The 17,553-nt window shown below is 41.2% G+C and overlaps 1 protein-coding gene across 21 annotated transcripts in view; it reads left to right on the top strand.

Moving 5' to 3' along the window:
* LOC124114339 (SCO-spondin-like) overlaps positions 1-17,553 on the top strand; it is a 46,565-nt gene that overhangs the window by 10,821 nt on the left and 18,191 nt on the right. For 5 of the 21 annotated variants that reach the window (XM_046474835.2, XM_048400109.1, XM_046474836.2 and 2 more), the window contains exons 8-16: positions 3,535-3,699; positions 4,248-4,412; positions 5,240-5,404; positions 5,914-6,078; positions 9,542-9,706; positions 10,491-10,655; positions 13,727-13,891; positions 15,458-15,622; positions 17,104-17,268. In XM_046474835.2, the coding sequence (XP_046330791.2) occupies positions 3,535-3,699; positions 4,248-4,412; positions 5,240-5,404; positions 5,914-6,078; positions 9,542-9,706; positions 10,491-10,655; positions 13,727-13,891; positions 15,458-15,622; positions 17,104-17,268 (1,485 nt within the window). Of the gene's footprint in view, positions 1-3,534; positions 3,700-4,247; positions 4,413-5,239; positions 5,405-5,913; positions 6,079-6,363; positions 6,388-6,630; positions 6,661-8,580; positions 8,605-9,541; positions 9,707-10,490; positions 10,656-13,726; positions 13,892-15,457; positions 15,623-17,103; positions 17,269-17,553 lie in introns of all 21 variants that reach the window. The other 16 variants (XM_046474850.2, XM_046474847.2, XM_046474846.2 and 13 more) reach the window with 12 other exon arrangements.

The following is a 17,553-nucleotide window of genomic DNA, read 5'->3' as shown; positions in this document are numbered from 1 at the left end:
TCATCCAGCACTGTATACTCTAGACGTGTGGGCAATCACACCAACGGAGACACATGTAGCATCATTGTTTCTAGGCAACGGCACGTGGCAAGATTGGGGCATGTGGGGGCCGTGTGACTGCGGGCTTGGTGAACAGGTGCGTGAGCGTGACTGCGTCAACGCGACCGACGTTTGCACCGGCAACGCTACAGACGTTCAGGCATGTGGTGCAGGGATGTGCACAACAGGAACGGGTACGGAGTCGGTCACGACTGAGCTGACCACGACACAGGAAGTCACCACTCCATAGCATGCACTGCAATAAGATGTGATCGCCAATAGTTGCTAAATATATTAAAATAGCGTAATTAGGAGTTTAGCTTTGAAAGACTTGACAAGAAGCTTTTAAGCTTCACATTTCTCAATGCTTGTCTAGAAACCTTATGTTACATTGATGCTTCATGACTACCAGTAAACTTTCAGCAACAATATTGTCAGGCCATATAGTTGCATCTGTAGAGCTAAATAGAGTTAAACCCAAAAAAACACACATGTATGTTCCTTTTAATTCAGCTCTGTCACAAGGTCAAGTCAATGATGCTTAACATTAAGTAACGTGGATCTGGCATCAGCTGAATCAAATTAATGATATTGTAGACCAGAGAGCACATTCTGTAATGGTTATTTGTAGTGAGTGAGTAAGTTGGGTTTAACGCCGTGTTGAACAGTAATTCATTTCTTTCACGGCGTATCGGCGTTGCACAGGCATGGCGCTGACAAACCTACAAACACAAAAAGGTCAAAACTGGAACTCGAACCAACGGTCATAGTTTTCTAGCAAGTCTAAGAACACAGCGAATTAATGCCCCTTGGTTTGCGTGGACACCCATACCCCCAGAACACGAAATAAAACTCATTGCACTTTCATTTAATTTCATTAATTCGTCCTAAAACCAAATATTAATATGGCGTTTTACACATTGCCTAAGTAATGTTACGATACCTAACTCTTAATGGGGCATATTTGTATTTTATTACCTACGTGGTGAAGATAGAGGTGGTAGGAGACTTCATCCGTACGTCCCACGCGTGTCTTTCAAGGTTCACCTCGTTTTATTCGTTTTGATAACTGGACCTCTGTTACACCGGAACTACTTTTTTCATTCATAAATAATCACGATGCGTCATTCACTTTTACAACTACAAGGAAGAACGGAAGGTTATGGCATGAAAGCGAGAGACATTTACACACACTTTATTAAACTAAACAAGATAGTTACACGCATTAAATCCGCTTTGCATTCTATATTAGTTATGCATAGAGCTACTCCAGACATTATTTAATCGAGATATATCCATATGCAATGCACAATTGAGATCGAGGGTCCCTTTAAGCGTGACGCGCCCAAACACTTTCAATTTGATTTATCGTTAACGGTTAAGCGTGGTCAAAGGAAGTCAGTTTAAACTATCTGGACAGATATCAGCTCTTACGTTTGATGCGCCGGTGGTGCATCAGTGTCCCCTTCGAAGCGTATTTTGTGACCTTGCTTCCGAAAATGTTTGTTTATGAATGAACATACACGACTGCACGACCACATCACTAAAAGTGAACAGTTCCGATACAAATCATTCGAAAACTCCGAAGAAGTGGACCTGACTTCTGTATTTGTGGCCTAAAACATCCCATAATGTGAACAATAACATTCCCTTTTGATCTCTAGGTTAAATCACGGTTGTCTTTTCTTATTCCGATGGTGACCTTGCCCTTCGTTCGGGAACTTTCACTCATATACAAGCAGACTTGAGCTTGTTGATTTTCACTTCAGTAAACGGTCGTACAGTTAGCACAAACGTCTTTGGCGAGCACTCTGATTTCTCTCTTCCAAAGTGGTACGGACAGAATATAAATTCAGCTGATAGATCAAGGAAACCGAACCATTTTGATTGCACAGCCGGGACCGGTTGGTGCAGGTGACCAAGTGTTGGTCCGACATTCTAGGCGCGGCGCTATTTGACTTTTTAAGTTTTCTTACACTTGTCCTGCGTACTTACAACAATGCGATTCAATTACCATAAGTTAAAGAAATTCTTTAAAATAGTTCTTGAGCGTTGGAACTGTCGTCTTTGCACACACAACGGCAAGAACATGTTGTTAAGTCTTATGCATAGAAATGTCAACAATGCCCATATTTTGGCGTATATCAATAATCATGCGCAACCAGATTTGCAACCAGTTTCAGTTTGGCCTGTTAACGAACGAAAGTTGCCATGTATTTAGGCTTATATGTGTTGTTCTCCTATGAGTTGTGATAACACCCCCATACCATAACCCCATACCATAACACTTCCACCCCCAGAAGGGGGGGGGGGGCACTCTTTTTGGTTTGGTTGACACGTCTTTAGTCTTATTATGGTCTGTATCGTGGCTGTTCGAAGCCCCCATCTGCGTCATGCCGACGGCTCGCTCTCACTGGGCTGTTGACAATCTTATCATTTTACTGTCGCCCCTTTCTGTTCTGAAAGCTAACAAGCCATACCGTTCTTGTTTTACAAGCTTGTACAATTGCAGCAAATCATGATTTCCACAAAATGTATGCTTTATTTGTGGTATTCAGGTGACTCAAGCATAATGATTGCGTTTGTCTCGTCACTTTTACAGAGATTTCAAAGGTACTTATGTAGACCTTTTGGAAGTAATCCCAAATTATCCGGTGTACACTATCTATTGTACATAATTAGTGAAGTGGCATGGGTTGATTTGAATGGGTTGTCAATCTGCTTTAAAGAAACACACTTCAATTGAACTATGTTGTTTTATTCATCAATGTTTTTCTGCATATATGACAAACACCGAGAGCGTATGACAGGCTTCCAAAGAAAGCTAGCATATATTGTGATTTGAAACCTCTGATTGACCGATCCAAATGGAATATTTTCCATATCCATCGTAGAAAAAAAAAAGCATTGACTCAGATGTAATACAACAAATATTCTTACAAAACTATGTCAAACTTCAATGGGAAATATGAACAATGGTACGTTTTTCTAGTTAAAAAATATGGGAATGTTTTGAGGAATATGCTTTTGTATTAAGAAGGGCAAGGAAATGTAGATGCGTTGATGTAGTTGATACGGAAAAAGTATCACTTTCAAATAAAACATTTATTTGAGAATTGCAAAATATAATTATTTTAAATAAAAAAAGTAATGTTTTAAAGTCCATACTTTCTGCATCAAGTTATTTTACCTAAAACATACTGGCAGTGTCCAAGGCTAGTGAAGGCGAATGTTGTGTTTATAGCTGAAAGTTTACTTGGTTGTTGTAAAGCATGAATGACTTTCTCTTACTGACTTTTTGGTGACAAATCTATGTATCAAGATTGACAATTGGTGTTCATTAAGAACAACACAATGACGTCACAAGTAAAACTTCACGCAATCATCGCATGAAGCATGATCACGAGCACCTCATGTGTTTTACGCACCAGGATGGGAACACCAATCAGAAACATGTGTCAGGTCACGTGATCACGATGGTTATTGCTGCAATAGTGGACGGTGTGTGGAAGACCTGGGCTGCTTGGTCGGAGTGTTCCACGTCGTGTGGTAAGGGGTCGCAGTGGAGGCAGAGGACGTGCGAGGGGCCGTTCTATCATGGGCAGGAGTGTCAGGGAGAAAGGCGACAAACCCAGGAGTGTCAGGTCAGGGAGTGCCCAGGTAGGCTACATCATTGGTACATGAGCGTCATTTTCTTGGAGTGGTAGTTCAACGTCTTTATCAAGTCGTATCGGGGATCATCAAAGGATTAGGGAAACGACGAACCCCTATATCTCGAGAATGATATGTGGAAATGTAGTTGTCCTGAAATACTGGTTATTTCATTTTTTCATTTGAACCTTCGTCGAGGTATCCTGAATCCACAGCTTTTTTTAAAAGTGACTCATCACCTGACATGACACTGATAAAGATGTTGAACTAGTTTGAATCAACTATTACAATTATTTCAACAAGAATTCTGTTCCACAAGCGAAGTAGGCGCGATGACTGTCATTGGAAATCAGGAGTTCCGACAATCATAACGCTGATACTACTTTGTGGAATGGAGCCCTTAACAATATGAAGTTTGTCAGTAGGATTCATACTGTAACTGAAGAAAGGTCCTACAAAGTGTAGTGGTCTCAGTAGCATAGTGGCAGCGTTTGGTTGCTGTCGTCGGTGTTGTACCGGGCCCGTGTCCGTGACGTGGCCAACGATGTTGCTTTCAGTGGACGGCGTTTGGAACGGATGGGAGACATGGGGTGACTGCTCTATCATCTGTGGGGGCGGGATGCGATCTCGGACACGCACCTGTCAAGGCCCCTTCTTTCTGGGGGCCCCGTGCCCTGGGGAAGGCGGTCACACAGAGGAATGCAACACATTCGAGTGCCCAGGTACGTCTCCTGGAGTTGCTTCATGACCCAGACTTTCAATAGGGCGTACCGGAAGTATGGCACTGAAAGCTATGGCAACCATATATTAATACGAATAATAACGTTTAATACTTTGTCAGTTAAACAGATATATTCTATACATATAATAACTGTAAAAAATTGTTTTGATAGTAATCGAAAGTACAACTAAAACATGACATAACTGACATTCTTATTTAGTATGTAGTATTCTGTAATCTCTCTGGTAGTACCACTACATATTATGTCTAATATCTATGTTTATTATGCTGACGTGTTACTAGCTTAGGCCTGTGTTTAGCTAGAGTAAATATGCATGTCATAACAGTTTAGCATAGTCTTGTGCCATGTTTGAAGCAAGCCTCGGGTAGACTAGCGCACTCTGTAGTTGCTGGTAGTTCTACTAATCCCGTAGCTAGCGCGCCTCCGTGCCTTTTAGCGAATCTGCTTTTCCGTCTCCTTGGACAGTGTTCTCGCTTACACATAGTTCTGAGATAACCCGCTTGCAACATAGTGTTGTCTACTAACGCTGCTGCGCGTGCAGGAGGTCTTGGTTTTGCAAGATTCCAACCTGCTTCGTGCTGCCACGGATTTATATTACCAGGCTGTAATATAAGTCCGTGATACTGCCTGACTAACTTCAACTGCCTTAGCTCTAACTAGGAGATACGACATTGCTCTTGTCGATGATGTTCTAGCTGTAGTGGCTATATTGCCAAATTCCACCTGCCATAGAATAGTTTCATCAGTCACAGGAGCGCTTAAGAAACTAGTGGCTGTTCTATAATCTCCGCGTCCCCCTCGCACAGTGGATGGTTCTTGGCTGCCGTGGCATGATTGGCGGGATTGCAGTGTCACGTGCGGTGGAGGTCAACAAATCAGAAAACGGGACTGTCTCAAGCCTAAATTTGGCGGGAGTAACTGTGAAGGAGAGAGTCAGCAGACGAGACAATGTAGTACACAGGAATGCCCAGGTGAGCTACAGCCATTGATCACGTGGCCACGTCACGTGACATTCAAAGGGAGACAACTGTTTATATACTTGCCTTGAACATGTCCACTGGGAGCGGTTGGGCAGGCTGGTGTGTTTCGGAGAAGAGAGTTGAAGGGTAACTCGCACAGTCACTTTCCCCCAGCTTCAATGCAATGCAAATGTCAACCCAAGTGCACATATTTAACTGTAGAATATTGATTTAATTTATTACCTTGTGCATATTTCAGAAATATTTATTCAGAAATAATTGACTGTATTGTAATGCTATTCTATAACTGATCTATCAGCGGCATGTTCAAAGTAAGAAATGGAAGTGATTATACTTATATTACCATGTTCTACATTAACATTACCGTTTTCATGAACATGCCGTAACTGAGCGTCCAACACCACCAACTAACTGTTCACAACACTGGAGAATAATTTTTCATGTAAGCTTTCCAGAGGGGATGAAGTGGTGATGAAGTAACTGGAATTATTGCCTTGCAGTTGATGCTTCCTGGTTGACATGGGGACAATGGGGAGAATGCAATGAGACCTGTGGCGGGGGCAATCAGCGGCGCATGCGCATTTGTCAAGAAGGTTTGAATGGCGGTCGCAACTGTAGTGGTCCAGCGGAAGACTTTCAGACTTGCAACACACATGCGTGCCCAGGTACAGCTTCTGCTTTAATTTGCTGGCTTCCTACTGGATGACCGGAAGTCGTACTTCTCTGTTTGTGTCGCTGCATAGCAACGCGCCAAATAATATCTCGAATGTGCAGTGTTATTTTCTTCCACAGCAAACAGAAGGGAAACCAAGCCATCAATTTCAGACACTCACACTGGGTTCTTGACTACCATTTTTCGTTTAAAATATACTATTTGCAGAATACTCATCCAGAAGTTCATGTATATGTTTCGTGTTTTATTTAAAAAACGGATTTGTTTATTATTTCAGGAAACAATACGAAGCTTGTCCTTGGTGAGTGCTATACTCTTGCGCGTGTGATAATCAAAGGATGTTACTGTGCAGCCAGTGCCTTGTTTCTCATGCTCATCTCTGTTCGCTAACTAAGACAACAATGCTATTTGCGCAGTGCTAAACCCTGGGTGTGTTTGCTTAAAAACAAAATTCTGCTTTTATGATTCCCGAAGTAGGTATATGTTACAGCTTTTTTCATCTCAGTCAAGATAATGAGCTATATCATCCTGTTTGTTATTACAGTTGATGGCGAAGAAATAATGATGGTGCTGGGTAGGTGGTCGCCACACAGCACTGTACGCCCAAACAGTCGACGTGCATCTACTCATGTCATACAATATAAATCTGCTCTCAATATCTGGATCAGAATTTGAAAACCAATTTTTGTACCAAGTATACATCTAAAACTAAAGATTTCAAATAATATTTTCTTAACTTGGTCATATGGCTTCATTTCATTGTGATAGAAAATCTGAATAAATACATCTGTGTTACTGTAAAACATAGAGTTTTTTTGTATAAGAAAATACACATAAAGAAAACTATGTAGATTTGAAAGAAGGTTTCTCTAATATTTCCTAATATGGTCAATTCAGCCTCCTCATATCAAATCAAATTTTAAATGCTTACCCTCTGTGTTGTCCACAGCATGGAAATAATTGGCTTCCAAAATTATCATTTTCATACATAAAAGATAGTTTTGCTCACCTATAAAAACAAAAAAAGCTGAAGCAGTGACAGAAAAGATATTCTCTAAAAAGTCTCTGACACAAATCACAACTTCTAAGAATAGTAAATTGTCAGTAACTCACTGAAACATCCGAAGAATCCACAACTGACACGGAATCAGTTTTTTTATATCCGGTTACACCTACATTTTACAAACTGGTACTGGTTCTTGATACAGTGTCATTTCAAAGAATTTCTTCCTGGACATTGGAAGCCTTTTATTACCATGCCTGAATCCATCCCACACTTAAGATTATGGAGGTCAAATAAAGACCAAAGGTCAGTGGTCTGTCTTGCCTCTCACTGTGCCCGTGAAACGTGAAGGTAAAATCTTAAGTGCACATTGTGATGACGCCTCTAGAGTGTTATTTTAGACACATCACCGTGAATCAGCTAAATGATGGGAAAGGAACTCATAAGAATCATAATCATTAGTTGGGACTCGAACCCAATATAACAGGGCTACATAGGCAACTTTGCACATTAAATATAGATAACCATGCCATCATGTCCCTGAAAACACGAAGAACAGTCACATTGCAGCCAGTATGTGATTCATTTTTATCTGTTTGAACCAAGATAAAACGATGGTTGTTTGTGTGAGCAATGTTCGACGCCATTGGCATAATTCCATTCAATCAGCCTGGACGTTGTAATCACCAGATCCCCATATGCTCCATTCATGGGTGCGAAGACATGAAAGCCCACTCTCGGAGACAATCCATGTGCAATATATTTGTAAATAAAGACCTCTTGAGTCAACTGTCAAGGTGTAAAACAAGTTTCTTTCATGTTATACCAGGTTAAACACCAGACCTGCTGGCATATTTCTGCTTTTATGTGTAGACGTGATGGTTACTTGGCTACACAGTGTCACATGGTATTAACTCATGAACATATTTAACCAAAATGTGGTATTTAATCCAAAGTCAGCTGCATTTGCATGTCCTCATCCACAGGTGTGGTTCCTATTTCGGCTACAAAGTGACATGTATTTGTATATGAAGATTTTACCTTCACCCTGTTTCACAGGTGGCTTTGTGTGTGAGCAAAGGAAACATCTGACAAACCTAACCGATTCATTTAGACTAAATAATTAGATTTAATCTTAAAATAATGCATTGTGTTGAAACTTCTGAAGAAAACAAAATATATATGATTATTTATTTCATGTGCATAAGGTGCATACATGTCAAAATTTCATATAAAGGTAATATTGTAAAGCAGTTTTTTCAAGATAAGTGTACTTCACATTTGTCTAAAATTAATTACCACTAGTAAACTTTACAATAAACACTGAGCAACAAAAGACCTTGGTATGATGTCTAGATTGCCCATTACCATTAACGTACAGTGTTGATTTAGAATAAAAATAAGACAGTAATATAAACACAATGTTAGAGTAGCGCGTTGCGCACAAGGCGGTTCGCTCTTTTGAAGTGGCCATATTTGTTTCCTTTTCAGTTGATGGTGAATGGCAGGAGTTGGGTGAGTTACCTCCCCTCTCCCGGAGGGTGAAGGACTTTTCCACTGCGTCCACGCACTGCGCATCCTAGCAAAGTTTGTTTCAGATTTGAGAGTGTGAATTTCATACACATGCCTCTAGTCAATCGGTCGCTGATCACAACAAGGTTCATTATTCAAACATCCGATGTCCTAACCCAGAACGAAAAAATCATCTTATACAAAACAAGGTACATGTCAAACCAAATGTGTTGCTATTTTATCTCATAGGGATAATTTTATCCCACTTTGATGCTATACTTTGTTTTCACTTGTGAAAATATAAGTATAGGCAAAACTAGAGAATCCTTATGTACCATCAAGTCAGCGCTTTAGCGATCATCATCAAGATGAGATATTTGTTTTGCTTTCCTTTCAGTATTCTGCATTTCTGCAGGGAGAGTGCATGCTTTTGACCCCCTTCCCTCTTGTCGCGCTGTTCTACCAAGCTAAATATGTCTTAGTTTACATGCTGTGGTCAGAGGCTGATATTTCTGCAGATTCACCAGTTTTTGTTTTACAGGCAAACTAAAGACCAAGGTGGGTGGTCTGAGTTGCCGAACTCAGTGCAGTGCTGTAGTTTCCCGCGAGGGGAGGTCATGGTCACCACTGCATATGTAGTTTCTATGTTTGTTGTTACTTTTACCTTGGAACAGTGACAGCTCATGGTTTGTCCAAGGTACAGATAATAAACAAACCTAATGTGGGATATTTGAATGTATAAAAAAAGGTTTTATAAAAAGGTGTTTTCGAGGAACAATGTCAAAACGCATGATAAAACATGTACAAAAACATGAAAAATGTACACGAATCCAATTTTCTAATCTCAGGTTCCCTAATCCACTATCTGCAAGGTGACCTGGCGTCTCTGTCCCTCACCCTGTTCCTCTTGCTCACCTGTCCAGTGTCTTTTTCCCAACAGTGGATGGCGTGTGGCGAGAATGGAACGAGTGGTCCGCATGCTCACACAGGTGTGATACTGGCACACAGACACGCAATCGCACGTGTGACGGGCCGTATTACGGCGGAAGCGACTGTGTGGGGTCGGGATCGGACGTGCGTAACTGTAACACCCATACCTGTGCAGGTCAGTGTTCAACATCCACTCCCTCTGTCCGTCTACAACGTCTTCTTCCTCCTCATCCTTCCTCATGCTTCATTCGTAGATGCTTACTGTCACCCGTGTTTGTAGTGTTTGCTTAGTTGTTTCCTTCATGTGCACATCTCACTGGCAGGGCAAGGATTTCTTCTGACTGCCATACATTTCAACCTTTACATGTTCCTGTATATCGTGCTAGTCTCCGTCCCTCCTCTTGTACGTGATAATCTCTGACTTGATGGCGCATTGCATCACTGAGTTACTCATGTGCTTACCCAACAACATTGGTGAGGGTGCGTAACTGTGTTGGATTTCCAGGGCGATGTAACAGCTTGGAACTTATCAAGGTAAGTTTTCTTCTTTTCTATCCCTCGTATTCCTTTGCAATAACTTGCTTTCGCCTTATCAATCTTTTCTGAAAGAATATCTTTAATCTTCAAACCTGCATACTTCCTATCCATTGATCTGCCTCTAATTCCATTATATATTATAATACCTGTATGCAAATAATGTATGTTTGTACGTTAATTGGAAACTAGTTTGAGTGAGAACATGTACGCCATCTAGAAATACAGGATTTATTGATATGAGGTCTCTACATTTGAATAATAACTAGGCCCCATTCCGCAATGCGACCTCTAAGGTGATCGTAACTCCCATACTTTAACATTGGCTTACAATATTCATAGAGTTAAGATCGCGTTGTGGAACAGGGACCAGGTAAGTAACTTTGATTAAAGCTTAACCACAACTAAGGTATTTGTGTTTTCAGTTGATGGAGTTTGGACATCCTGGTCAAACTGGTCAGTTTGCCCAGTTACTTGTGGCGGAAGTACTTCTCTGAGATCAAGGTCATGCGATGGCCCATATTTTGGTGGTATAAACTGCAATGGACTTTGGAGTGAAGGGCAACCTTGTGGAACAGAACCTTGCCCCAGTATGTGCACTCATCTCACTCTTAAGTTGTATCATTCAATGATATTGCATTTTCTGTCTCTTCATGACAGGTCATTCTTAGTGTATATACCAGACGTTATTGTGATTTGGTGAGTTGGTTAACTAGGAACGGTTGCACCTGTGGAAAATGTAAAATTTCCTTGGAGGTTGCAAACAAAGCTTGCTCTTGTGGGAATGGTTATTCATCATGGATGGTGCATGCTACCTTTCCTTTATTCCATATGGGAATAGAAGGCTTCAAAATGTTCTGATGGACAAGCTGCAATTTTCATTACTCATCTTTCAGTTGATGGGGTTTGGGAAACCTGGTCTAAATGGTCAACTTGCCCAGTTACATGTGGCGGAAGTACGTCACGGAGATCAAGGTCTTGTGATGGTCCTCAGTTTGGTGGCAAAAACTGCAGTGCTCCCTGGGTTGAAGAAAGACATTGTGGAACAGATCCATGCCCGAGTATGTGTCAACATAGTTCATCTTTGACTCATGTTCTACTTCTTTTTAAATAACGCAGTTCAGCATAAGCAGGGGTCCCTAGATTCTGAATAGTTTTATCAGTATGGAGATAGGATCTCAACTTTCTTCTTTGTAACCCGTTTTACTGCATCGAACTGCATTCAATCGATGTTTCAGTTGATGGGGTTTGGAAGCCCTGGTCTCAATGGTCAGTTTGTCCTGTCACGTGTGGCGGAAGCACTTCTAAAAGATCAAGATCATGTGAGGGGCCGTATTTTAATGGCACAAACTGCACCATTCCTTGGAATGAAGACAGACCATGCGGAGAGGACCCTTGTCCCAGTATGTTGACTGCATGTTCATTCTTTATTGGTATTTGACATTGCAAAACATACTGTCATCAATCGATTTTTTTATTATGAAGCACTACCATAATGCAAATGTCAAGTTTGAAAATGGCATGCAGTCACCACTTGAAGATGTTTTTTCCTCCTTATACTATTCTCGCTATCTGGATGTCTCTTAGTTAATGGATTTTGGAAACCCTGTGGCCAGTTTACCCACTATTCTCTGATGGAGCCCAGACTCAAGGTCATGTGATTGAACCAACTTTGGGAATGCATCATGGTCTGACTCTTTAGGTGAAAGCAAGCAACGCACATTTCCAAGCATGTGCTGTTATTTGAATAGATAACATGCTCTCACTGTGATAATCTAACTTCAAGATCGAACGTCATGTATGTCATGCCCAGGAAAATGCAACCCTACAGACATAATTAATGGATAATTTGATGGAAAAAGCAGCCATACAGTCCTGCTACATTTTGTGTATTTTGCAAAGAATCAACGTATTTCAGTTGTTGGGGTTTGGGAACCCTGGTCAGAGTTGGCAGTTTGCCCCGTAACTTGTGGCGGGGGTACGTCACAAAAGTCAAGGTCTTGTTTTACTCCATCCTTCAATGGTAAAAACTGCAGTGCTCTCTGGACAGAGGCTAAGCCATGTGGGACATACCATTTCCCTAGTATGTTTGCACCTACAACCCTGTCTTCCTCATCCTTTGCATGTCTACCTCCGTCGTTTTTTGCTATGACTTTGTCATTTTCCCTATCTGATGGCCGTGAGCATGTGCCTTGTTCCTCGTTTTACCGATTCATTTCATTAGTCAGCCTGTTTAACATGTAGACTATTGTTATACATATGTCGACCAATTCCAACGTGCATCTGTATGTTGAGCTTCTGTAACCCTCTGCTTCCTTTGTGTATGATTTAAATACATTTTTTACCTTGCATACATAAATTCTTTGCTCACTGGAACTATTAGTAAAGATATATTCTGGTGAGCTGATGTCAATGGGTAGTGTCTTCTGGTAATACGACACTTAATGTGTCCAATAAATAGACCATACCAGATTAATCACCCTTTTTCTAGTAGATAGATTTTGCAGGGCAATGGGCATGTTCCGTTCACCTGGCATATATCCCTGGGAAAGGCCTATGGGTAACAATATATTTCAAAGAGTTGACAAATCAAAATGCTTTCAGTCAAGCAATTTGACCGATAGGAAAAGGAAAGTTCCTCTTTAAGTATGGGAACAAATTGTTTTTACTATAATACTCTGACCCTTTTAAACTCCAAGCCAAACAGGGGGCACGGGTGGCCCAGTCGTCTAAGGCGCCGCGATTCGCTGTGCAGAGTTGCGTCTTTTGTGCACGCCAGAAACCTATGATTGTGGGTTCGAATCCCGGTTCGCCCCGATTATGTTTCTAGGTTTGTCAGCACCATACCCGTGCTCGTTGGTTTCACCGAAGTGGTAAACGTCTGAGACCTGCATCACTTCGGGCTTTCCTCCCACATTAAGCTGACACGCCGTGATATAACTGGAATACTGTTAAAAGCGGCGTTAAACCCAACTCACTCACTCACTCCAAGCCAAACAGCCATATTAAGGATGTCTTTCAGTAGTTACAATCCCTCTTCCCCGAACACTATAAATTGCTGAAGTAATCATAATTATTATTGGCAGTTTTGGGTTTTTTAAATCATTGCTTCAAGTGACTCTCGTTTTTAGACAGTGTCACAAAAACACCTAAACTTAATATAGCAAAACAAGATAACAATATAGTGATAGACTTCTGGCATGCCTAGTTCAAAGTGAGGTGCAGATTAGTATGTGTCTATTTCTTGTATTTTCTTCTACATCTTTACTTGGAATTTGGAATTCGGGGGAGAATATAGGTCTCAACTTTTAACAATTATTGTAGAAGTGTATAATGAATATCTACAATCTAGGATGGATATCGGATGTTTGCAAAGTGAAAACTGGTGGTTACAAAGTGTGATTGTGCCATAAATGCCACATGGATTGATTCGCACGACCTAACTGGTTTGTCTGGCTCAGACTCATTTTACAGAACTGTGTGATATAAACAGATTATTATGGACTACATTATAAACCAACACAAATGTATCCTTATTTCTATATCTGACCTAACATGTCGTGAAAACATGATTTTACCCGTCATACAGATAATGCAGTCTTTTCATATCTGTTATAAATCTAAGGTTTCAATCTAAGGTTCAGGTTTGAAATACTTCCAGTTGATGGCGTATGGACTACATGGTCAACCTGGGGCTTATGCAATGTCACTTGTGGAGGTGGAAGTCAGTCTCGCTCACGAAGTTGCATTGAACCACAGTTCGGTGGTAAAGTCTGTGAAGGGGATGGAGTACAGTTGAAGAGGTGCAATGACAACCAATGTCCAAGTAAGACATTACACAACCTGATTGGCTTCTAGGTGATGTTCATTCTTCTGTAGGGGCGGTCGGATAGCCTAGTGGTTAAAGTGTTCGCTCGTCACGCCGAAGACCCGGGTTCTATTTCCGACATGGGTACAATGTGTGAATCCCATTTCTGGTGTCCCCCGCCGTGATATTGCTGGAATATTGCTAAAAGCGGCGTAAAACCATACTCACTCACTCACTCATTCTTCTGTAAACAATGTTTGATTAATTGAGTAATAAATCTGCAGATGGCTTGACCTGGCACACATTACATGTACCAGCGGAAAAAAGTAACTGTGCTTCATATAAAGTGGTGTAAATGTTATGTTATTGGAAATAACTATATAATATTTTGTCATTCATATAATCAATATCATAACAAATTCATTGACAAAACCCATACCTGGTAACAGGAGACAGAGCAGCCCGCCCTAAAAATTGGGTGGTGTAAGAAGTCAATTGACAATGTAAATATCGGGTGTGACCACCATTTGCATTTGCGCTGGCGCATTGAAAACACCAGATGATTGAAAACAGCCAGGAGATGCTGTTTGAAATGTCAGCCAAAGATTGACCGAACTGAGCTGGGGCTACCGGCTGGTTTTGGTCCTGTCGTAGGCGTCGATCTGTTTCATCGCAGACATGTTCTATGGGTAAGAGGTCTGGAGAAACAGCCGGATGTGGCCACTCAGCAATGTAATGCTGCTTTAAAGTTACAACGTCTGCAACATGAGGGCGAACAATATCTTGCTGTAACGTGTCGTTGCGTCTCTGCATTTGATCTCGAACGATGTAGTCATTAGCGTACGCAAATCAAATTGCCATTAACAATGAGATGTGTTCTCCCAGGAGTTGTGATGCTACCACATACAATGACGCTTCCTACCCCAAAACTGACGACATTCAGTGACGAAAGCGTCGTAAAAACGTTCTGCTGGGCGCCTGTAGATCCTTGCACAACCATCAGGTCCTTCCAGATGAGACATGGACTCATCTGTGAACAACATACTGTCCCAGTCTCATCTTCTGAACCTCAGATGCTGGGATTTTGTATCGAGATTAGATATGGGTTTTTTCAGCTTCAGCTGCAAAACCAGATTTTTTAACACTTTGCAACAATGTAAATTCTCTTTATTTTGAAGGTCTGAAGCAAGACTATTAGGAGTTAAGTTATTTGTTTCGATAAAATCCCATTCAATTGAATATAAGCTTCACAAATCCCAATTATTAATTTTTACATTTACTAAAGCTAAAATATGCTTCTCGGTGATAAGAAGGTAGAGTGAGTGAGTGAGTGAGTGAGTTGGGATTAGCGCCACAAGTAAAACATTCTTGTTCTTAGCAATGGAGTGAGTGTGGTAAAACGCTGCTTTAAACAGTATCTCATTTATATCACGGCGTGTCAGCTTAATGTGGGAGCAAAGCCCAAAGTGCTTAGATAGATAGATAGATGGATGGATGAGTGGATGGATAGATGGATGGATGGATGCATAGATAGATAGATTAGAAACGCTTGTCATTGAGATGGCTCTCTTTCCTGATTTTCAGTTGATGGAGTATTTCAAACATGGGAGGAATGGGGTGCTTGTAGTGTCACTTGCGGTGGAGGCCAAAAAATGCGCAGCCGGAAGTGTACAGGTCCATTTTATGGAGGCGGAAACTGTACTGGACCATGGGAGGACCGAACCACGTGCAGCAATGCGCCATGCCCGGGTATCAACAATAATAACAAATATACTTTTTCCCTCCAATACCTCTGATACACATCGCCTTTAAATCTTCACATCCCTGTCACATTTCAATCATCATTTTACATAGATTACGTCATAATTCATATATCTTCATAACGTTTTCAACATAAGAAGTAAGTATAATTTTACCTTACACAATTTTTAACTTTCTGCATGCAAAAATAACCACGTTTCGTGTGACCCCTGTCACTAGATGTTGTGCTAACCCTTTTTCTCCAACTAACCTTGCAGTGCTTGGTGGTTTGCTTTGTTTTCATCCTTGCCCTGTCGAGCCAAGACTTTTGAGGCACAACTTCATCCGCCCTGCACACAGGTGGGGTTATAGCACATTCTTTCTCGCAATCCTTTATCTATGTCATGTTTGTATTTTCTCTCCATCCACACCAGTTGACATATGTATATATTGCCAAGAGAATTTGTATCTGTTCTTGATATCTGAGTGATGGTCTCTTCTCAGAATGAGATCTTTTATCTACAGATTTTGAACCACTACCACTTTCTTGACCCATAACAAGTGAAAGTTATAAATAGAAACAAATGATTATGATATCGTGTTGCTATGTACGCTACACTGTTCTCATGGAATGGTTCCTTTGGAGAGATGGTTCAACCTCTTCAAAGGTCAGCAGATCCTGTGATCTAAGTGCTGCAACTCTGCATAGAGGCCTGATGTGATGTTAAGCAAATAGTGATGTTAAGCAAATAGTGACGTTAAGCAAATAGTTTGTCTTTTATTCAACCAGTTGGGCATGTACATTTATTTTACCAAATACATGTAGGCCTGGTTTTAAATATGTGTGTCATATTGGACGCGAGTAGCCTCATGGTTGCAATACCCAACAGACCCGTGAAGACTCCGGGGTAGAATAGGTCTTCAGCAACCCATGCTTGCCGTAAAAGGCGACTATGCTTGTCGTAAAAGGCGACTAACGGGGTCGGCTGGTCAGGCTCGCTGACTTGGTTGATGCATGTCATCGATCTCAATTGCGTGGATCGATGCTCATGATATCAATCACTAGATTGTTTGGTCCAGACTCGATTATTTACAGACCGCCGTCATATAGCTGGAATATTTCTGAGTGCGGCGTTAAACAACAAACAAACCAACCAACCAACCAATACCTAACATCATATATGCATGTTGATAAAGACCAGGTGTTGCTTAGTGGTTAGAATTTTCGTCATGATGAAGACCCGGCTTCAATTCGGCTCGTGCAACATGCTAAAAACAACATTCTTGTTCTCTCCTGTCGTGCTTTGGCTTGGGTGCTGTTTTAAGTCACTTAAAACCAACGAGAAGAGATTACAAGAACATAATGGCTGGTTATGTTCCGATGCTAAGTTGTATGGTACCATGGTTCTCAATTGAATCCTTGCTTGAATGCATGGTACACCTTACTTGTTATCTGATGACCATCATCACCATTTCCATACTGTTGACAGTTGATGGTACTTGGTTGTCCTGGGGCACGTTCTCAGAATGTGACCTCACGTGCGGAGGTGGTATACGAAGCCGCAGAAGAGAATGTGACGGACCATTCTTTGGTGGTGCAGACTGCAGTGGAAACAGGGAGGAACAGGAAGTATGCAGTGAGCAAAATTGTCCAGGTAAGAAACGTGTCCGGCTCATTCGTCTGTTTTTAGTTATATTTTGCATATAATTTACTTCAAATAGAGCGGGTTTTAGCAGACTAAGTTTTTAACTTGAAATCTGTTGGAGGGACGGGTGGCCCAGTCGTCTAAGGCATCGCAATTTGCTGCGCAGAGTTGCATCCCATGGGCATGCCAGAAACAAATGATTGTGGGTTCGAATCCCGTTTCGCCCCGATTTTGTATCTAGGTTTAATTTGTCAGCACCATATCTGTGCTCGTGGGTTTCATCACCTGCATCAC

The sequence above is a fragment of the Haliotis rufescens genome, unplaced genomic scaffold (genome assembly GCF_023055435.1).
Source record: "Haliotis rufescens isolate VD_foot unplaced genomic scaffold, xgHalRufe1.0.p SCAF_2, whole genome shotgun sequence".
NCBI lineage: Eukaryota > Metazoa > Mollusca > Gastropoda > Lepetellida > Haliotidae > Haliotis > Haliotis rufescens.
This window is presented reverse-complemented; position numbering and strand designations above follow the sequence as displayed.